Here is a 23,368-nt window from a genome sequence, read left to right as displayed (position 1 = left end):
ACAGTGGATGAGCAAAGATGCATGAGATCGATCCAGCGGGTGTTTCATGAAATGTGTACAACTGAGATGCAAATATAGAATGAATAACTGTTGAGGTAGAGACCATCATCTTTCTCATGTTGAACAATGGACATATATCCATGTCAGTTTTTGTTATATTTTTAAATTTCTGTACTGGACATTTTTAAAAATTAAAGAAAAATTAAAAGCAGCATAAAATTTGCACACCCCTCACCTGCAAAGTGGAAAAGCAGAAAATGGATGGATAAAATTTAAAACGATATCTTTTGAAATTTTCTGTCCAGTTTTGCCTGTTTTAATTTTTAAGGCATTTGATTGGTTCTTTCTTTAAAAAAAAAAAGATTTATTATTGTTAAGAAAGGAGCTATAATCAAATAAAAGATTTCTGGAATTCAGAGGGAAATTTGCTCACTTTTATTGCTGCCAGACATTTCAGTGCAATGGGGATGATGAAAATGTCAATCTCCCATCACGTGTTACATGTACTCTGGAGAAAACAAAACCAAAGCCTAGATTTTTTTTTATTTCCAACACTTTGGATTTATTTCTCTACACCGGCAGTAATAAAAAAGCAAGTACAGAAACATAAAATAAATGGAGAGGTAGAAACTGTAGGCATGTGACCTACAGCAGGGTCATTTTCAGCTTTATAAGATAGAGGGTTCCACATCTCCGAGCCGAAAGGTGTTCAGTGAGGCCAGAGGAAAGTCTTCAAGCACTGTAAACATTCATGGAATCATAAACTCGGTATAAACACTATGTGTTCCTGCCAAACAGTTGATTACTGCAGATTTCATCATGTAAAGCCCAGCTTTAGCACCATATATGTCGTAGTACCAAGGACCACGTTGCACTAAGCTGGCTCTTTCAAACACGCAGCAAAACACAACATAGGAGCATTTGCTTGCTTGGAATTATTGCGAACATCAAATCCCATCTTTTCTGTCAACACATCCCTTAATGGAGCTTTTTGAATATTCCCTCGTTCCAACAGTAATATCACAGTTTTGTGTTATAGGAAAATGACTGTTTTTCAGTTTTTCTTTTTAAATGTCACTTTTGGAAATGAAGCATAAAAAATATTTGAACGTTTTCCACAGAGCATACACGACTGATGTGTCATCCATTTTTAATGAGACATCCTGGGCTCTTGAAAGTGATTACCAGCAGCTGGCTTATCAGATTTGCTTTGGAGCTCTCTAATGGCATGATAAAGCACATTAAGTTGATAATAAGTATTTACCTAAGTCCATTTTTATAAGGCTGGAGCCACAGAGGCTTTAAAGAAAAGAAAAAAACAGGTAAAAAAAAGAACTTAAAATATATAGTTAGGAATGATCCTGAAGTATGGAAAAAGTATTTTGTTACCTTCATTCACCTTCTTATAATTGTGGTTTGTGAACCCCGACCCATTTTTGTGCCATGGACTGTTTTAACATATTTTCATGGACCCACCTTTAAAATGATACCAGCATAAAAACTATTATTTTTTTATGACCGTGAATCCTTATTAGCAGCATCCACATAACATCATGCATTTTTTTTTGTTTTTTGTTTTTTTACTAGCTTTGGAGTTTCAATTGAGCAGTGAAGTATTCTGTGTTACAGGACAGAGTGGCCCCTTCAAGATAGTAGTCATGTGACCAGGGCAAGCATCTTGTTATGTGTCGAGTTACTCATAGACAGATGTGGCAGAGAGAGTCCTGGAATTTTTCAAAACAGATAATAAATAATCAGATAATAAATAAAACGGAAAAATTGTATCAATTGATCAACAGACGGTGGAGTTGGGGACTGGGGACCACTGAAGTAAATTGTTCTTGTGATTCTTGCAAATATTGTGTTCCAGTTTTAAAAATCCCATCCATCTCTCCTGTCATGTAGGGATCTCATGGCTTTCTGGAGAATAAAAAAAGTCAGGCAATTTGGGATACTTTTCCAGAACTTTATTTTGACATGACAGTAATGCTCCTAGGATGCACACTTTTGTTACAAATGTATTCACCTTCGGTTGCTGGTGACTTTTAAAAAAATATATTTTGGAGTATCTTGGCTCCTGCCATAGATAGAAAAAAAAAGTTACGACATTTTCATTTTCTCTCCCTCTCTCCCTCTCTCTCGTTCTCTCTCCCTCCCTCGCTCTCTCTCTCTCTCGCTCTCTCTTTCGTTCTCTCTCCCTCCCTCGCTCTCTCTCTCTCTCTCTCTCTCTCTCTCTCTCTCTCTCGCTCTCTCGCTCTCTCTCTCTCTCTCGCTCTCTCCCTCTCTCCCTCTCTTTCTCTCGCTCACACACACACAAACACACACACATCCTCTTCCTCCCGGATGTTGGTGTCATTATGCAGCTGTAGATGATGGGTGTTCCTGCTCCTCCTTTGACAGGGGATGGGGCTGTCTCACTGTGTCCATCTGCTCATTGCTTTAGGAGGAACAACACTCCCACTTTCTATCAGTTGAAAAAGTGTCCACAGATACACACACATAAACACATGGCCATAGCATAATTACCTCAGCAGGCTTTGTGCTCACTCGTGCTGAACGCCAGGATGTGGATGCAACTCAAATCTCACCTTGCCTTTAAGCATTTTCTCCACCACACTCTAGCCTTCCAATCAACACTGAATCTACATAGATAATCGACTAAGGTTTTCTTCATAATCTTTTAAAACAGGCATTTTTTTATTTATTATTCCTTTGTGTTGTTCTCTCCTTAGGGGTCTTTTTGCGAGCCATTACACTGAGACACATTACCAGGAGGACGGAGGTGCAGTCACCAGCGCTCACAACTTCACGGTACGGTGGCACCTGAGTGCTTCTGACATTTATGGTCCAGTTGGTATGCAGCGGTGAGGTTGACATGCAGTCACGCTGTAAAGTCTGACCCTTTATAATGTTCATATGCACAGATTTTATTTGTTTTTTTTACTTATGTATCAACATTAATGATAATCATTCATAACATGTTTAATACAAAAATCAAAAATGTAGAAGGATCAAATCTTTAAATTCTTGTTCATTACTCATCACTGTAGTTGGAAGAGTCACTGACTGGGACGTCTCGCCTGTGGCCACTTTAAGGATAAGCTGTGTTTTATGCCGGCTGCTTCTAAGCCAACATTGCCATCAGGGTTTTATTATTGAATCCCCTTTTAGCAGCAGATCTATTCTGGACTCCTCATTTTATTCTACGTGTATCCTGGCTGTAAAGCAAAGTGTCTGCTACTTTTTAGAAAATATTGATAGCTCCAGTGCTTGACGTGGATTTGAAATGCATCCCTGCTGTTGCCCACAAAGGCTCTTATTTCTGCGATAAAACTTGGGGTGAAAAAAGTAGAGAGCAATACTTCAACCTTTTTAGGAGGTATTGTTAAGGAGGACTTGCATGTTTGTTGCATTTCTGTGACATTGAGCATGGTTTTCTTTCTTTCTTTTAAACATCTTTTGAAGTGGATTGACTCACAGATAAATTGAAATCACAATTTAATTGAACAGTAGAATACAGTTTGACAGTCTGTTTATAGCTCGGAGAAGAAATGTTTGGTAATTCAGCAAACAAGAAGTCTTTTCTCCTAAAAACTTATGCAAACTGGGTTTTTCCAGAATATCCTTTATTTTTAAGTGGCAGGATAGCACAAGCATTACACCAGGCTGTTGAAACAACTGTCTTATCTTAGATTAGTCTCACACATCTGCACACTTCCATGTCCAGATGTCTTCAAACTCAAGCAATGGACATTTATTAATCATGGATCACACAATAAGCCTAGGGAGGAGCTGCGTGTCGAGACACAAATGCAGTCTTTAGCAAGTAGCTGCTTTGCAGTAGGTCTGTCAGTTTTAAAGAAGTTAATCTTTACAAAAGGGCAGTTAGAGAAACATTTAATTTATAATGAATTCTTTATTTTGAAGTCACAGACAGGCTCAAGATAAACTAGGGAGACAAACAGTTTTCTTGCCTGATGTTTTCTTCTAAAGTTGAAGTAATCTAGGTCAAGATTATTTTAAACACGGCGCCTGTTCTGTTTTTATTATTTAACAAAATAAATCATCATTCAGTCACCGCCCAGCTCAATTTGACTTGTTAAACAGAAGAGTGAAAATGCAAAAGAGATCTCTCCCTATGTTTCATTTGATATTGATTATTTTAAATATGCAGCATGTTGAATAATAACACTTTATTTAAGGGGACTGGAGTGCTGCTTCACAGTAAAGGCAGGTTTTTATACTTTGATGAACATTACTTTCCCTGCATCTCTGCTCAGACAAAAAGAGTTTTAAACATCAGAAGAACCTTAAATGTCCTCCTTTCTTTATACCAGGCCAAGGAAAAACAATTACCATATAACTGTCACCTCCCATCTGTGTCAGTTTCCCTGCTTGTCCCTTGAACTATGTAAGTTGCATTAATTAAAAAAGGCATGCTTTTTTAGGGGGACTGATAGAAAGAAGACTGTTCTTCAGACCATACTAATTTCAAAGCACAGCATCAGCACAGTCCCGTTGTATCTTGTCCTCTTTTGCTCTTTTGATGCCACTTAAGTGCAGTGACAAGCAGGTTTTGTCCTTTTTTGAATATGATACATTTTTAATTATATTTTCCATTTGGGTAAAGCTATCCTTCAATTAAATGTATTCATCTGCTGTATACAAAGGCTTTTTTTAAAAATATAATTAAAAATTAATCTCTTTCAGAATAACTGTTACTATCACGGAGAGGTGCAGGAGCATCCACACTCTGATGTCACCCTAAGTACCTGCTCAGGCCTTCGGTAAGAAACACAGCCATCAGTTTATATTCAAGCAGCATGTCAGCGCTGCACTGTAGTGCTACTGGATACGGCAACATTTACATTTACACAAGTTGGTACTCATCTTATCGCTCTTGTGCCCCTAAGCGTGCTGTCAGGAGGTTAGTGATTACAATAATAGGAGAGAATGTCACACCTAACGGCCTTGTCCTGAGAGGCACCCAGTAAATATTCACTTATTTCAGCACTAATTGGCATCTTGCTGGAATAATTGGACAGTAAAAGCTAGCAGGCAAAATGTTTAGGTTCCCATGGCAACCTTTTTGTCAACAAAATAACAGCTTGAAAAATGTTAGCTTACATATATATGTCTTACCATTGGTATAATAAAATATATTAATATAGAAAATAACTATGAAATGTTTAGTGAAGTATTATTGACCTAAAAACAAAAGTAACATGGACCAAGTCACTGACCTCATTTCTAAGTTTGAATGAGCTTTTGTGCAAAAAGTCATGAGTAGTTTTAACCGTAACAAGACTGGTGTTTGTGTGGCTGCGAGTCCCTGCTGAAAAAAAAAAAATCATGTGACTTCTTTAAAGGAAGGTTCTTAAGAAATAAATCCACATCAAATGACAGTCTGTATTTTAAAGTTCGGTCATGCTTGGAATCCTGGTTGTGATAGTTGTGCTGGTGTCTCTGTAGAGGCTTCATCGCTCTAGAAAACAAGGCGTTTGTCATCGAGCCAGCTCCTGGCCGTAATGATGGAGCCCACTTCATCTATCGAGTGGAAGAACTCAGACTGACCCCAGGAGACTGTGGTCATACCTTCAACATGTCCTCTGTTGCCTCTGAAAACGACATCAAAAACCCCTTCCAGTCTTTCCACATGAGGGTGAGATGAATTATATCATGCTATTTTATGGCAAGCTCATAACCAAGTGTTTGGATCACAGTTCAGGGCTTTCATTTCATCAAGTTTGTTGCATTTGGTCAAAATTTCCAAAAGTGTCATTTATCTTTGGAGATAAATGAGTGTTTCACCCAACGTTGACAAGGTGATCAGTTTGGATATATTCCCAGAGAGAATGGTCTTGGTGTTGACGTATGTTATCTCCCCTTTGAGCCAAAAGTCCTGGCTTATGTATTTTGGGCCAACGACAGACATGAAGCAGGTGCCAGGAGCATCTGCCACCATTCCCAAGGTTTAAACAGTTCACATGAACCAAATCTTGAAGCTTATCAGCACACAGGATTTTATCACCCCACAAAGTCATTATTTCTACCATAATACACGGGACTTTTGGGGCTAAAGATCACTGAATTTGGCCGGATATATTTTTGAATGATGTCATAGCTTCCTTAGACTTCTATGCCAAAATATAGGATCACACAATCCACACCACTCATGTCTGTAAAGTTGCAGCTACCAGTCAACTAACTTCTAACTAGTTAAATGTTATTTGTTTATTTATTCGGACAAAACCAAGTGTGGTCTTGATCTTTTTTAAATCGTTTTGAGTCTGTCTTTAACCTCTTCTACACATCAGTTGTTTGTCTGATATTTGTGAGTGCTTAAAATTCAAAGTTTCTAAATTATTTATTAGGACCAGGTACACAAACAGATTTCAGCACATTATCAACATTTGAACAAGACTCCTCTGTTCTTTTTTTAGCATAAAAGGCACACTCAGAAGACAACCAAGTATGTCGAGCTGGTCATTGTTGCAGACAACAGAGAGGTAATGTACCCACTTTCCTCCCATTCACAATTACATTGTTTGACCAACAGAAATCACCTTTCACAGTAAAAAAAAAAAAAAAACAACAACACACATGCAGGGTAAGCTGTAGTAACAGGGGAGTGGGTCCTGCCAGAGCTGCAGAAGTAGGTCAGTGTGCAACGAGCACTGTGGTCCTGTAGCAGAGTCTCCGTTTTGACAGGATGTGCTGAACGATTCCCCAGTGATGCAGACAGGAAAAAGGAAAAACTCGTGTGAGATAAAGGATTCTCCCATAAGTGCTGACAAGTTCACTGTGGGCTTCCCTCTTGGCGGCCCTCTGCTGTCACTGTCCTGAATGGGAAGAAAGCAAAAGAGAAAAGAAAAAATGGTGTCAACACTCTAAACAAAGGTGAATTTTCAGTCTGGTAAAATTTCTTAACAGTTTATGTCCAAACTTTTGTTGGCTGTCAGATTCAGCTGTGCCTGCTTCCTATAGCTGTTCCATTCGTCTCTGTAACGTTGGGGTGTTTTCGTGGCTCCAGATGGACACAGCTTGACAAGCTGCATAACACTCTACAAAGCATATTGCCTTTGCAGGTGTTCTGGGTTGTTTTTGTGCCTTTCATATCCAAAAGTGACTGAAACTGCAATGGATATTTTATATTACATCCTTCTTCTTTTAGAACTTCTTGCAGTAGTTGTTGTTAATTAATTACGTGCAATTTCATTTTCAGTTTCAGAAACAGGGGAGTGATGTAGAGAAGGTGAAACAGAGACTGGCAGAGATAGCCAATTACGTGGACAAGGTAAGACATCCTCTTCCCTTTGCAGAGGAGAGTTAAATTGCTGTTTCTAAAATAAAAACATTGCAAGCAGCAAAGATTAGTGGCATGACTGTGTGATATACTCATGTCCCAACAAAACAGCTGCTTTTAGTCAGTTAAAACCTCCGCCAGTGCTGCTGATCTGTAACTGGAAGATACATTAGGATTCGGATGCACTGACAGAAACATGGAAAAAAAAACATGCTGTTATCATTTAAAAAACAATGATGATGATGATGGATACAGGAGAGGAATAAGGGCAGCCAGAGCGAAATGTAATTTAATTCAGGGAATTGAGCAATCACAGATTAGAGGCTATCACAGTGTCTAACATGTCTGAGGGGTCTTTCATTTGTTCACGTTATCTTTATAAATCTCCTGCAGCTTCTGTACACACTGACTGCCCCCCGCTCATCAACTTTCCTCCCCGTTCAGTTCTACAGGGCCCTGGATATCCGGGTGGCCCTGGTGGGTCTGGAGGTGTGGAGTGACTCTGATAAATGTCCCGTCACCCAGGATCCCTTCAGTACCCTGCACGAGTTCCTCGACTGGAGGAAAGTAAAACTTCTGCCCCAGAAACCTCATGACAACGCCCAACTCATCAGGTTGGAATTTAACAGAAGAAACTGAGCCCAGAAGTAAACAAACAGATGCTTATTGTATTCTTTACAACTTATAAGAACAGTATTTTTTATAGAATTTCTTTTTTTTATTGTAATTTTTTGAGGCGGAGTGGGTTTTATTTACCCAGTGTAACTGGGTAAATAAATAAAGAGTAAATAACACTGTTACAGACTTTGTAGCAGGAAGGTTACTGGTTCAATTATTACTGTATTCCAGTAATAATTGTGTTGTTAATTTTTGACTCTGAGCTGATCAGTTCACCTTGTTGCTGCTTTGACCAGTCCAAAAGTTCATTTTCTCCATTACATCATTCTATCAAACCAAATTTTCTTCATTTGCCAACAACATGAAATTATATCAGCATATAAATATAAGAAAAGAAAAAATTAAATTATAGAAACCCACATACCCCGCCTCTCACCCTAGTCAGCGGGGATAGACTCCAGCTGACCCCTGACCTATAATAGTGGGAAAATAGCTGTAGACAAGGTGATTACAGATGGATGGATGTTTTCTCAAAAGACTAATTTGATTGTATTTAATGATATTTCTCAGATTGTGTCGTTGTTTATGTAGTCATGTGGATTTCTCACCTTCTCCTCCATCTGCAGTGGGGTTTATTTCCAGGGCACCACCATCGGCATGGCCCCCATTATGAGCATGTGTACGGTTGAGCAGTCTGGAGGCATTGTCATGGTGAGTATGAAAACTCCTCTCGCTCTACCTCCTCCCTCTCCTGCGTGTGTGGACATTGTTCACACTCAGCTGCCTGAAACAATCTAGACCTGGTTTAAGATGAAAAGACGCTGGGTGTGTGCTGTTACCGTTTTAACGAACAGCTCTGGCAGGAAATCGTGCCTTTAAACATAATGATATTTGTGCTGGCACTCCCTCAACATTTATGACCTCATCGTTACCACAAACACCCAAGCTCATAGGAATGAGTTGAGATATATTAGCTCTGAGAAGGATTGGAGAGCAGACACTTACCCTTATAAGGTCATTTGAAGAGTTGCTGTCATGCTTTTCTCTTGATTGGACACAGAATAAATCAAAGGTCACGGCCTTTAAACCAAACCACAGTTCTATTTTTATGAGCTGTGATAAAATTTTATGCCACTCATTTGAGTCAAAATACATTTGTTTTAAACCACACATCACCCCAGGTACACTTAATGACTGTACTCTGTAATTTGTCTGCCTGTTGGGCTGTTAGTATTACCTGCTGTGGCACTTGACAAAATGGTTATCAGCCCACAGCCATTACATGCTAGCCCAGATGTGCCCCCCAAAATTAATAGATATGTTTTCTGGCTGGGGTGAGGCTTCCCCACATGTTTGTTTGCTTGCTCCATTACTTACAGATGGCAGATGGTTTGAACCGAGATTAAAGGGCTTTGTATCCAGTTAGAGGGCAGCCAGATTAGTTCATTTCTCACTACCATGTGATTTAATCAGCGTCAAATCCCACATGTTCTCTCAACTTTAAAATATTACTCATATTCTAAAGTAAACTTACATGGTTTTTATATCTTTTAATGTTTTTTCCCATGACAGCAAAGCATATCCACTCCTATAAAAGCTATTCTTATACAGGAGTTATTTTCTCTGCTGGCTTGAAATCGTATTACAAAAACTATCAGAGCATTTCTTGTAACCAGCAGTATCAAAGTGAAAGTCTCTCCATGACAACAGTGAATTATAGTTACTTCAGAGTAATGCATGCAGCTTCTAATCCATCCATTTTGACTGACTGTGATAGCTAACCTTTTCTTTGCCGAGGCACATAACAATCGACGACACACATGCACACATAGACTCTGATAAACGTGACAGAGAGAAAAAAAAAAATTCACGTTAAGCGGTGCTGCTTCAACAGAGTCAAAACTATATTGGCTTTTAAGAGCTTTCTATAGGTGTTGATCATCTTTTTTAAATACTTAACCGAGCATTTATCTATCATAAGGTTGAATACACTTTACGGATGTGTGACATAATCAGACGACTTTGATAAAGAAAATAATATTTGCTTGATTTACAGCAATCTGCTAGCAGCAGAAACTTGAAGTGTGCCTCGCCACAAAGAGACAGCTTAACAGCATCAGTCAGCATCTAAAGAAATTAACGCGCTTAATGCAGTCCAGGTACACACAGTGAAATTGTTTGAGGCTTTACCTTCTCACTATGTCCTGAGACACTGGCAGAGGTGGAGGGAAATATCTGGGTGCAGGAATCATGTGGTGGTGTGTGGACATTGAAGCGTTGTGTATGCAGCTTCAGATAAACCTTTCTCTCCTTGCTGCCTCCGTCTGCCTTGTGAATGGCACCTGTCTCACTTATCAATGCATCTGATCAGTTTATGGATCTTCCTGCATTGGCTGCATTAGCAAGTATGATCGGCTCTGCGGGGGTAGTGGAATGGTGCAGAGGGGTGACGAGGCAGATCAGACAGTGGCTGAAATATTTTGAGAATATATAGCTTAGAAATTGTCTTCTTTGAACCTTCCATTTTCTTTCCTTTCCTTGTTTTCTTTTTGTGTGTGTGTGTGTGTGTGTGTGTGTGTGTGTGTGTGTGTGTGTGTGTGTGTGTGTGTGTGTGTGTGTGTGTGTGTGTGTGTGTGACAGTACATTTCAGTCCGTCTCAGTTCCTACTCAGGAAAATGTACATTGCCAAAACATAGAAGATCACTCTGATTGCTCTGTCCTAATGTTCTGGGCTGGTCTTTTTCCATGACAGGACCACTCTGAGAATCCACTGGGTGCAGCTGTGACTTTGGCACATGAGCTGGGACACAATTTTGGCATGAACCACGACACCCCAGAGCGTGGCTGTGGCTGCAGGATGACTGTGGATCGTGGGGGTTGCATCATGACTCCCTCCACAGGGTGAGGTTTTGTTTTGTGAGTTTTCAGACAAAACTGTATTCATGAATGCATTATAATGCCCAAACTTTAGGAAAAATGTGACACAAATGTGTATGCTTTTCAAAAATTCCCCTCCTGCATCACATTAACGTTGCAGTACGTATGCCAGATTTGGATATTTGTTATTTCAACATGATGCTTTGTTCTTTATTTGTCTGTGTAAGACAGCAGCTCAAACACACACACATGTAAACAGACACAGGCTTTGTGCTGAGAATAAAGCAACTGGTCTAGCATTCTGCTCATGTTGGCTGGGTCACCCTGATAGCAATGCAGCTGCCAGTGATGGACTCTGTGACTGTTAGCAAACAGCAGATAAGGCAAACCAACCAATACCACATTTCACTGTGGCTCCATTGACACTTCTAGTTTGTCCGATGAAGAAATCCTGCAAGTTAAAGATAAATGTGGTTGAGGTAGATTTCACTTTTCAAATATCGTGAAGAAAACTGAGCCTGGAAAAATACTGTAATACTTTCATTTTTTCATTAAAAACCAAAAAAACAGCTCACAAAGACTCAACCATGACACCCAAACCTACAACAACCTCAGCCTACAGCTGCCTCACACATTAACATCAGCTGGACTTAACTCATGCACTATAACGGGAATATGTCCACTAAGTGGGAAAGTTTGCCAAATCTTGAAACATTGTTCAGCCAAGAGTATCATCTGTTAGCCGTCCAAGAGTGATGTGTGCCATGACATCGCCCAGATAGAGTTTCTAAAGTTATGGTGAATTCTTTGTCCATTTTAGGAGAAGCAGCGTCAGTGAAGGAAACATACAAGAGGTCACAACTAAAGCTTTGTTCGCTGTGATCTCTGCAGTTGGAGGAAAAGCTTTGAAACCTGCGCCTCATTCACTTAGATATGTATGAAAAAACTCGCAATTTTAGTGATTATATACGTCCTTCTGTGATGCATGCTCTTAAGAATGAATAATTTAGAAATTAGAGCTCTACATTTCTTTAAATTCCTATAGTAGCATCCGGTATAGCCTGTAGGATAAATCAGGTCTGTCCTTCCTATTATACCTTTAGGCATTGTAAAGAGGTAGATTTATATTTATGGGTAAAAGATGCAATTACAGTAAGTGGACGAAGAGCTAAAAATAGTTTGAACTTCCAGAACAGTATAAACTGGTAAACACAGTTGTTTATACAGTCCATTAGGACTACATTAACAACAAGTGCCATCTGCAAAACTTCACTTCCTTTGGTTGTTTTTGAATGTTGATCTAAAAAGTAGCTAAAACCAATTGTACTCTGAGGTTAGCAAAGACACAGCAGAAGAAAACCACTGATGGCTTTGGACTACATTCTAAAAAAATCTACAAAATCTGATTAAAATGATGGATGAATAATAAAACTTCCTCCACTCCACGTTTGTACCACAGTATTCACTGTACAGGTCTGTCTCTGATTCTTTTTTGGATTTTGTTAGATGACCTGAAGCTATCATTTTTTTGGGGTCTCTCTTGCTTTTGCCAGACTTTCTGCAACAAAATATGACCTTATCTGAATTTAAAACTCTCGTTGACATTTGTCTCACCAATTGCATTTCCACAAGCCTGATTCGCAGCTTCCGGTTGTGAAAACTAGCAGTTTCACAAACCAATCTAGGATTTATTTCCTTCCTCATATATCTTTTTTTTGTATTTTAAGAAACTTCCTTTGACCCTCAGCAGAAATGCCTTCAGAATGTTGAACAGATTGCTGCAAAGCAGCGTGGCTCATTTGACTGGGTGTTTGGGATAGACTCGGTTTAGACTTGCTAATGGAGGGAAGGACTGGCTGCATCTAAATGACATGATTATCAGTGACGCTGCCAGCTGTAATCAGGGCCAGGACACACACACAGAGATCCGCAGAGAGTTGCTTTATGCCTGGATAGACAGGCGGAGAAGGAAAGCGGTGATTTTATTTGTCTTTTATCTCCCTCAGTGGTAAAGCAGGTAGAGAAAGACAAAGGGAGATAGAGGAGACAGCGAGACATGAACAGGAGAAAGATGACAATGAAGGAATTGCTGGGTTGTGAAGAACAGCCATGAGAGATCAGTGACATGGCGATGCGTGGAAATGCGAGGGACAGAGGGGAGCAACAGAAGTTTAGAAGGACGGTTTTTAAGTGGGGATGTATTCTAGAAGTTGAGCTCAGAGTTGCGTCATATGATCATAGGGCGACAGCTCAACAGCGTTTTTCTCTGTCTGCATGTGCTACTGAGCACAAACATGAAGCTTAGCAGGAAGCTATGGTTGGGCTTTCAGGCCAGAGCTGAATTCTTTGTTAACACAGTTTGAGGTTTTTTGTAACTCTTGTTATTTTCTTGTCAAGAATTCTTTCTGCTGAAGCAAGGACAAAGGGAACTAGTCAGGTATGCTATAGCGGATAATGATTTGTAATAATTTAGATTGTGATTTTCTTTTCTTGCTGATATTTAATCACCGCAGGCTCACAACCTAACACTTTCCATAATGTCAGACCTGTCTCTCCTGCTCAGAATTTAGACGGCTTCATGTCAGTCAGGGAGTCTATAAATAGATGAGCTACACAATGACCCATTTCAAATGTTACCTCTGGGTCGAATAATCCACAACTCCAATATTACTTTACATTTTTATATCTCCAAGCCGGCTATAGCTGTAGCCAGAGGTACAATGTTTTCCGATCATCTGCCCTTGGGTCCCATCCTGATGAAAATCAGATCTCAAGAACGCTCGGAGAGAAATTCTTCAGATTTTGGTGTAAATATACAGATTTTTGCTATCAAAGGTCAAGGAGGCCTTGTTCTAACATCTTTCAATCCTATTGTCAGGAATACCTTCAGGGAATTCCCTCAATTTAGCACAAACCTCCATTAGGACTCAAGGATGAGTTTGTCGAAATTTCGTCAAGGTCACTTTGACAAACTGGAACTCATCTATCATTTCTACTGAAAGATTCATGCTAGTTGTGAAAGTGTGTGTGTGTGTGTGTGTGCGTGTGTGTGTGTGTGTGTGTGTGTGTGTGTGTGTGTGTGTGTGCGCGCGCGTGTGTGTGCGTGTACGTGTGTGTGTGTGTGCATGTAAAACACATGTCAGATGGGATAAAACAATGAAGTGATGATAAATCCATCAAACCACATCTCAGGTTCCTCACTTCTCTTTGTGATAAAACTGAAGTGTGTGGATCTACAGAACTCAGGATTTGTCAAAGTCAGACTAGTTATAAAGGATTTGTGATGCACCCATAAGAGCAGAAATCTGGATAAAATGTGAACCTTTATAAAGACGTTAACATCACCAGATCAGCTCCTGCTCTAAACAGGTGTGTGACCACGATGCCTCTGATTCAGCAATGCTTTTGTCTCCTGCCCTCCAAATTACTGTAGCTAATTATTCACTCGGCTGCCACAGTCACTAATATTTCACATCTGGCTTTCAGGCATTATCAAGAGCCAGGAATTAGGCGAATAATTAGATTTGTGTTGTGCCCGTTCACCCCCGTCTCCCCCCCAAAAAATACACTTGGAGAGGAGGGAGAAATTAATTTTAAAACACTTTCAGCTCAGATAATTACCTAGACAGCATAGGAACCATGTTGTCTCAGCTATGATGATCCTCATCTTCATGTGTGGGTCTTTTTGTATGCTGATAGAACTACAAATGCACACTTTGTCCGATTGGTGAGAAGCAAACTATTTACAGGCTGTGGAAATCTTTTTTCTAAGGTAGATACCCTACATGAAGAGGATTTTCTGCCAAGGTTAGATTCCATCATTTCACATGATCAGTTTCTATTCTGAGTTTGTTTTCACAGCACGTAGTGTGAGCTCTCATGTAATGACAGCTGAGGATTTTTTCCACCAACGTCATCTTTGATTTTTTTTTCATGTAGTCCTGTATAACTAATGTCAGAAATAACATTCTCAGATGCTTTAGTTGCACTGTTTGATATATTTTCTGTTCCAAACATTATAAAATGCTGTTTATCGCTCATGTCACTTAAGCATTCTCTGTTGTCAGTATCTGCATCACGTCATTCCTTCATTATGCATTTGTGCTCACCAGGCAGTGGGAGAAAGATATACTGGTAGATATTCTGGACATGCTGTGAAGATGATGCTGCATCTATTACCGGAATGTCGTGGGCACCTGTTACCTAGACGGATGGACATCGGCAGTGTAGTTCAGTGTAGTGTAGCTCACACACCACCTCCATCCAGAATGGGCATGGATCATCAGAAGGATTTTTTTTGGCCCCCACTGAGGTAGCTTGAGCCATCAACAATTATCATCACGTACATGATGCACAACAGATTACATCCTAATTCCTCACTTGTACAGATCCTTGTTTAATTAGATCTCTTCATTTTCATTATATTGTTTGTAGTTGTGAGTCATGTTTGTTGAATACAATGCTTGGACAAGGACATCCATGAGGATATAGTGTGATTTTGAATCACGCCCAGAGACTCAGCAGCTCTCTTCTCTCTCTCCTCAACCAGAGGGACTGTGGATATTGAAGGCACCCATTTTAACTTGGTTTTAATATACATTCATCCACTGGATCTTATTGACCAGAGATTCGACAGGATATTTTTCCCGCTTGTGTATTTCATCCCCTCATGAAGTCACAAAGACCTCAGCTCGTTCCTTGCTATAATTCGGTCTTTTAAGCTTTCAAAACCTAGATTTCATGCATACAGAGCACTGCAGCTTTGTTCGATTGCATTATTTTGGAAAAAAGTCTAGCAATTTTATCATGGCAGCAGACAATACTGGTAGATTGCCTATTGGTCGATGGGAAATAAAAGTAATGCCATTCAGAGGCTGCCAGTGTGAATGAAGTGATTTCACCAGAGGGTGCCTGTCAGATAAAAATGATTGTCTGAGTTCTTGGTAAAACCAGATTTATTTCCTGTTGCTGTCACAGTTATGTCCAATCACCTCAGGTACAGCCACCCCACCCCCAATCTGTCTCTCTCTCTCACACACACATAAAGTCTTTCCAATGCCAGACTTCACAAACACATTCTGTGTAAAGCTGCATTTTCCCCGGCTTTGCAGGCAGTCTCTATGCCCTGTTGAATTTTAAGACCGCATTCAGTCTGTCGCGTTTACGACATGTTCCTGTCTGAAGTCAAGCTTTTAGAGCATCAAAAGCCAGCTGCCTTGCTCTGTGCCATATTTGTCAATCCGCTCTGCTCTCCGTTGCTGCCCACCACATCCTCTTTCTGAAGCTAGACAATGACCCTCCATGGTTGTGCGAGCTGTGAGATATTCTAGTCACTGCCAAAACTGTGATTTTCTCTGTCAGTCCTTTTGTGGGATTGTTTGTCACCTGGCATCAGGCATGATATTTGTGCACAACATAGTTGTAATTTTGCATCTCTTTTGTGTTTTATGTTTTTTTTTTGTGTGTGTGTTTAGTTCTTTGACATATGCATTTCTCATATCAGAAAGATTTTTATTTACAATTAATCACTTCAATTCCTTTCTCTCTTTACCTTTTGCTTTGCTTTCTATTTTCTTCTGGTCTATAAATTGTTTTTCTCTTCCACTCCTTCTTTCCCTACCTACCTGTGTCTTGCTCTTTCTATCAAGACGACCATTCCTCTGGGCCTCACAGCTGGCATATCGCACAGTCTCATCTTTAAAGTTTTAACGTTTTCTTATTGTCGCTATGAAGTCCAATTTCCTTCCTCACTAAATTAGACATTAGGAAGCCCCCCAGGTGAGTGATACCAAGAAATAAAATTAACATTGTAGAAATTTTCTGGTTTCAGGGTTACTATTTCATCAAGGATTCACAAAAGCATACGTGATCCTGCATACATAATTCATCCACATCAGACCTAGACTTGTTTATGCTCTTAATTTCACTCTGTTGTGTAAATCTTCCTGGTCAGCCCAAGTTATGTTTCTTGATGATGTAGCTGTTGGTGTAGGAAATTTCATTTCATTCAACACTGCTCTTCTTTTTTTCCTGTAGGTATCCATTCCCAACAGTTTTCAGTACCTGTAGTAAGAAGGACCTCGCTGCCAGTCTGGAGAAAGGCGTTGGAATGTGTTTGTACAACGTGCCTGAGGTTAAAGTGCTCTACGGAGGCCAGAAGTGCGGCAATGGCTACGTGGAGGAAGGAGAAGAGTGTGACTGTGGGGAGCCAGAGGTAAGACTGAGAGTAAATGCCTTCCTCTTTACATAATCCAGTTGAGTGGATCAGTGGGGTGGGGAACCACTGCTGATGATGGTGAACCGGTGAAAGCCATGATGAGCTACCTGCCAAAACAATCCAGCTAACATTATACCAATGAGCAAAGAGAGAGAGAAGACTCATGAAGAGAATGACATTTAATAAGTGATTTTTCGGCGTTGGAGTCTAATGAATCTGGGTGTGACGCCAAATAGGAACCAGATCCATAATGGCACCGGCTCCCAGACTCCATCCAAGATCCTGATTAACTGATGCATTTCTGGAAGAAGACTTTTTGAGCAGGACAATGAACTGTCATGAATTAACTCTTTAAACCTGACTGAACAACGCCCGTCTTTATTTAGTTAAGTGGTGTTTATAACTGTGTGATCCGTCATTCAGAGTCAACTGAAGGTAGTATTCTAGTGAAGTGTTTTACCACCAAACAGCCAGCTGCATAATTTACACTTGCCAGCTGCATAACTCATTATTAATTAACCCATTATATCACCCCTGAGGTTTGCTTTGTTTTATCTACCAGCCTATTTATACAGAGAGATAAAAGCCACCTTTTCTGCGCTCTCTAAACAACAGGCTTCTGTCAGTGCCAAGAAATAAACAGCCGGCCTGTTAAAACCATACATCAACTGAAAATTAGATGTCCAACAAACCAGTTCCCTCCAGGTCCTTATCGTTGCCTTTACGCCAAAGAGCAAACCAGCCGTGTGGAAAGAAGAAAAATAATACGTGTTACTTCTGACAAAAGGAAACTGGTGCATTTGTGTCAAATCAGAGTTGAAGATCTTAAAACTCACCATCCCAACTGCCACGCCTTCATTTTTATGTCTTAAGCCCTAACCTCACATTCTAACTTCTCACATGGGTCATCACATTAAAAACACTCCTCTTCACAAAAGGCCAAAGGTGTTGAAAACTCCCAAATCCTGACCACATGAGCATTAGTTAATGTGTCTCCATGTCTCAAAGGTCTACAGGTCATGGAAATCAATTTGGGAATCCTTTGTGAAAGCCTCGATCTAACAGCTGAGATATGAACTCCACAATGGTGATCAAGTCCATGTGTGTTTTAAAGTTTTTGTTTTTCTTCTCTCTTTTTCAAGGAATGTATGAATCCATGCTGCAACGCCACCACATGCACCCTCAAAGGAGACGCCGTGTGTGCCCATGGTCAGTGCTGCGAGGACTGCAGGGTAAGACGCTTCCAAGCCTGGGTCTGTCTTCAATGATTTGCTTTCACTGTTGGCCTCTTGATTCTCAAAATAAATGATGTTTTGCCATCCTAAAATTTGTTTAGTTTAATTATGACTTGCTTTTTTTCTGCTCTTCTGAGCATTGCAGAGTTTATCTCTGCGGGGAAGGATACTTTTCATTTATACTTCAGTATCAAATCTAACTTCCTGAAAATGTGTTTATTCTCGAGTAGATTATTAACTTAAATATCTATAACATATGCGTTTTGGATTAATATCTATCACAGGTGTGCTTTTGTATCTTTTACGGCAATTGTTACAGTTTAGTTGATGACAATGTTGCATTGAATTTCAAGTTATTGGGGTTTTTTCACTGTATTTTGTTTGCATTGCAGATTTTTTGTCTTGCCCTGAAAATAACAAGTGGTTGCAGATGCTTGAATGATTCTGTATAGACTTCTGTTTTTAATGAAATGAGATCATCCTTTGGCTGACACATGTTTGATTAAGATGGCATGACTCATGAGACATCAGCACTGTACGATGTTGTAGAGCCTCATGCTGTGGGTGTTTTCCATCTATGTGTATGGCTCATTTTGAATATTAGAATGTGCTGACAATTTTAGATTACTTTTTTATTCCTAGGTAACCCTCCAGTCCCCTTTCCATTTCGATCACAGTGGCAGCCTGTCTGCGTCAGACAAAAAATGACCAGAAAGCATGCAGAGATCCCCCATGTGCACAGAAGAAAAACAAACACTTGATACTATATTGTACATAATTTAACTTTACTTTGTTGAGCAGTCTATCAAAATGTAGTTTTTGAAGTGTGTGAGAGAGTGGACATAAAAAATGTTTGAAATCAAGTCTTTCAATTTTAGTTTTTAGTTAAGCAGATCCACTGCTGAGACAACAGAGAGATCATTCTTCACAATACCAAATCAATACCACAATTCATCAGTGCTGCAGCCCCTGGACAACTAAGTACACTTTCCTCCCATAAAACAAGTTTTAATACCTTTAGTAACATAATTTTATGGATGGCAGTATTTGTCCACCACTTTACTTAATGGATTGTCATTCGATTAAGTACTGACATTCAGCACCTTAATTACTTTTTTGATCACCTGACATTTCATCCAGTGCCAACATGATGTTCACATTTGTCGGTTTCTAATGAAGCAGCTCTCAACTACTGCATTGATTCCCATTAAATATGGATCATATATTCATGTCCCCCTCAGGAGAAGCTGTAATAATTTTGGATGACCTTCTAACCCACCCTATAAGCACCACTGTCGGGTTTATTATCCTGTAAAGATGCTAAACTGAGAGGGTCAACATGGTTATCATTTTAATCATATCATATCAACATGTTAGCATTATAATTGTGGATCTTCTGGAGTTTACATGTTAGCATTTAACTTATAGCACTGTTGCTGTCCAGCATCACAGGGATACCAGTCAAGGCTGTTAGCCTTGTTTTCTCATTATAGTCAATATCTCGATCACACCAGGTAGCAAATATCACAAAAGCGTTGCTGCTCTATTTGTGTCTGAATATTACAAACTCCTAGGCGCTTACTGTTCTGGGTGTGTTTACAGCTGAAACTCGCTGGCACCCTGTGTCGGGAGCCCAGTAACTCCTGTGACCTCCCTGAGTTCTGCACTGGCGCCAGTCCCCACTGCCCCTCCAACGTTTATCTGCATGATGGGCAAGCCTGTCACAGCATTGAAGGCTACTGCTACAACGGCATCTGTCAGACGCATGAGCAGCAGTGCATCACACTGTGGGGAGCAGGTATACCAACGGCTACGGACACCTTGTACCATTATCTTCACTGTTGTAAGAATACGCTTGCGTCACGGTGGTGATTATTTTCTCTATGCAGGAGCCAAGCCTGCACCAGGGATATGCTTTGAGAGAGTCAACTCTGCAGGGGATCCTTATGGGAATTGTGGGAAAGACACCAAAGGCTCCTTTGTCAAATGTGACGCGAGGTAAGACTCCACAGCCGAGAAGTTGCTGAGCGAAACAAAACTGATTAGCTTAAGTGGTGTGATTAGCAACCATTACTGCATCGTGAGATGTGACATGTGATCTTCAAACAAAAGTTTACATGGATGGAAAATGTAAATTGAGACAGATAGCAGTTAATTAAGTTGTAAGAGTGTATTCATTAATCATTTGCTGCTATTCTAATCCTAATTGTGCTAAAGATCTTCTCCCTTTGGGTGAATTGTATAATCAGGCTCTTTGTTAATAGATGTAATTGCTTGAACGGCCAGAGGAGAGGAATCGGTGCGGTTCTCTCCAGCAGTCTTTCATCTTCCTCTGCAGTCACTTATCTCTGTCTGTGATTTAAAAACCTTTTAAATTGCGTGTTTTACAGTGAGTGTTCTAATGTTTGCATACCTGCATGTGTGCATGTAGGGATGCAAAGTGTGGCAAAATACAGTGCCAGGGAGGAGCCAACAGGCCAGTTATTGGGACGAACGCCGTATCCATTGAAACCAACATCCCTCTTCAAGAAGGAGGACGTATTCTCTGTCGAGGGACACATGTGTACCTGGGTGATGATATGCCCGATCCCGGACTGGTTCTGGCGGGTACAAAGTGTGGAGACGGAATGGTGAGTGGTGGGTTGGTAGGGGACCATTTAAATGCTAAGACTTAGTATCATGGTAGAGTAGCAGAGAGAAAGGGCTTTAGTGTAGATAAACATTGAACCACATGTAGACACTTTGCAGTAACCAGTTGTGTCTGTTTAGCAGTTTCTCCTTTCATTTGCTGCCTGCAAGTCAAAGACTCCTTTGGCTTGAAGTAACATTGTTGTGTTGCTAATTGTCTCTGCGGATGAGGTTATCAAGATCTCAGTCCTCCAGTCTTGGCAAACTGACTTTCATGTTAAAACACTGTGTGTGTGTGTGTGTGTGTGTGTGTGTGTGTGTGTGTGTGTGTGTGTGTGTGTGTGTGTGTGTGTGTGTGTGTGTGTGTGTGTGTGTGTGTGTGTGTGTGTGTGTGTGTGTGTGTGTGGTCACTCAGGTGTATAATATACTTTACAGCAAAGCAGGTAATTATTACTCTGTGCCAGAGGACTCTTTCACACCGCAGACCTTCCGGTTCTTTGCGATGAAAATGGAAAATAAAATCCATTTGTGGAGGGAATTGTGCTCTCTCATTTTTTTTTCAAGAATATTACGTTTTGGCATGTGGCCCGGAACTGGCCTGTCCAAACTTCTTCTTTTGCTGATACCAATGGTGTTTTCTCAGTATTTTTTACAAATGCATGATTGCATGTATTAAAACCCTGCTTATCATCTGTGATGGTTGGCCACCTCATCCCAGAAAAGAACAAGAAGAAGTTTGTTGTTCAGAATGGTTTCATTATGTCTATATGTATGAGTGGGGTAGATATAAATATTAAGTGCATTTGTTCATCGTCTCTCTTAGAAGGCATTTCTGGGTTGTTCACAAGAAAAGTGCCAGAATTAGATGCATAATGAGCAAAAAAATAAAATGTGACTCTTATCTCACCTACGCTCAGGTGGCCAGTCAAGGCGTGAAGTGATAGTGGTGGGACGATTTTTACGTTAACTTCTCCTAATCTGAGGTCAAAAAGCTGCAGGGTGGAAAAAATCCTCCACAGAGATACATGCTTGGCAGACTCATAGATGAAAACCACATTTTAAGATCTCGCAGTCAAACAAGGATAATCTCTTTCACCTCGAGGTTTGTGCCAGGTTAGCTAGTCTGCAGGCTGTTGTCTCTGCAAAATGTCAGTCTGCTCCACACATTTTTGGTGAACTGAGATAACCTGGAGGCAGGGTTAAGGTTAGGACCCTTATTCCCTTCTAAAAGACTTTCTAGTTTCCATGCCAAGAAGGGCATTAGGTTCACAGCAACAACAAAAAAAGAAAAGAAAAGAAATGGGAGCTACAAACTGCATAGTGTCAAATCCTTATTTTCTATGTACTGTTGTAAACAACAGCTGCATATTTCCAGCCTATCCATATTTTTTATGGATCGTGTGGATTCAGAGCATGGAGGGCCTTTTATGTCTTCACATTATGAACTGCACAAAGCGTGTGTTTGTGTGTGTAATACAGCCAACATATATTTTGACATGCACCATCTACATCTATTGGATCTCCTATGTGCTTCTTCCTTATAGGTGTGTCTGAATCGGCAGTGCCAGAATGTCAGTGTCTTCGATGTGCACGAGTGCTCAGGAAAGTGCAATGGACGTGGGGTGAGTGTGAGTCTGACAATGACGCTTCCTGCAAAGAAATAGTCACATGTTTTTGTTAGTATTTGGTACAATTACATATTCAGGTGAATGAGGTAACATTAGCCTCCTCTCTGCTATCAATTATAGCAATCAGTGCAGCAGGGATTATTTACAAAGAGCAATCAAAGCCACGATCGTAAAATTTTGGACTCTAACGTTCCATCACCAACCTCACACACGTGAACCAAATTAGTCAGTCATTTAAAAATGATGTTGTTTTGCTCAAAAACAGATAGAACTGTGAACCTGCCAGTTAGTCAGACCACAGCAATAAAAAATAATCACATAAAACATGCCCTCCAAGAGACCTGATGTTGTAATTGTAGACGTGTAAGAAATACAGAGATGAAAATGTAGGGTATGACTTTTTCTTACATATCAGTTATGATATTATAGTCGTCGTTGTGTTATCTTGTGGATGTGAGATATTTCAATTAACTTACACATAAGCAAACATAGTAATATTATATATTCTAATTTTGTAAACAAGCATAGCATTAATAAAATCTTCCTGTGTAATTTTTGGACTTGTAATCCCACGTGAGGAAGGCAGATACCATTACCCTGTCCTCAGTGTTGAAACATTTCCCTTCACACAAATGTAAAACTCCCCCAAATCATACTTTCCTCAAAGCCCCTGAGTGCCTTTTAACCTTGTCACCTGGTGCTAAGGAGTGTCTGAGGCCTTGAGGCAGGGAAGGCACTTGACTGTGCGTCTGTGCATGGTGTAAATCCCCCACAGCTGCAGAACTCCCTCTGCACCTCCCCACCTCCAGCTGACAGCTGGACTGTGTTACCTGGCCTCAGAATTCTCCTTGATCCAACT

General features: G+C 40.2%; 1 protein-coding gene across 2 annotated transcripts in view; it reads left to right on the top strand.

Moving 5' to 3' along the window:
* Nucleotides 1-23,368, top strand: part of adam12b (ADAM metallopeptidase domain 12b) — a 68,362-nt gene that overhangs the window by 34,175 nt on the left and 10,819 nt on the right. For both annotated transcript variants that reach the window (XM_068327632.1, XM_068327633.1), the window contains exons 4-17: nucleotides 2,733-2,811; nucleotides 4,711-4,787; nucleotides 5,473-5,662; nucleotides 6,444-6,509; nucleotides 7,226-7,297; nucleotides 7,751-7,920; nucleotides 8,551-8,635; nucleotides 10,677-10,825; nucleotides 16,838-17,015; nucleotides 18,161-18,250; nucleotides 19,856-20,051; nucleotides 20,143-20,251; nucleotides 20,685-20,883; nucleotides 22,426-22,503. In XM_068327632.1, coding sequence (XP_068183733.1) covers nucleotides 2,733-2,811; nucleotides 4,711-4,787; nucleotides 5,473-5,662; nucleotides 6,444-6,509; nucleotides 7,226-7,297; nucleotides 7,751-7,920; nucleotides 8,551-8,635; nucleotides 10,677-10,825; nucleotides 16,838-17,015; nucleotides 18,161-18,250; nucleotides 19,856-20,051; nucleotides 20,143-20,251; nucleotides 20,685-20,883; nucleotides 22,426-22,503 — 1,738 coding nt within the window. The remainder of the gene's footprint in view (nucleotides 1-2,732; nucleotides 2,812-4,710; nucleotides 4,788-5,472; nucleotides 5,663-6,443; nucleotides 6,510-7,225; nucleotides 7,298-7,750; nucleotides 7,921-8,550; nucleotides 8,636-10,676; nucleotides 10,826-16,837; nucleotides 17,016-18,160; nucleotides 18,251-19,855; nucleotides 20,052-20,142; nucleotides 20,252-20,684; nucleotides 20,884-22,425; nucleotides 22,504-23,368) is intronic.

Source organism: Antennarius striatus, chromosome 11, assembly GCF_040054535.1.
Source record: "Antennarius striatus isolate MH-2024 chromosome 11, ASM4005453v1, whole genome shotgun sequence".
NCBI lineage: Eukaryota > Metazoa > Chordata > Actinopteri > Lophiiformes > Antennariidae > Antennarius > Antennarius striatus.
The sequence above is the reverse complement of the archived record's forward strand: the minus strand, read 5'-3'. Positions and strand labels throughout refer to the sequence as shown.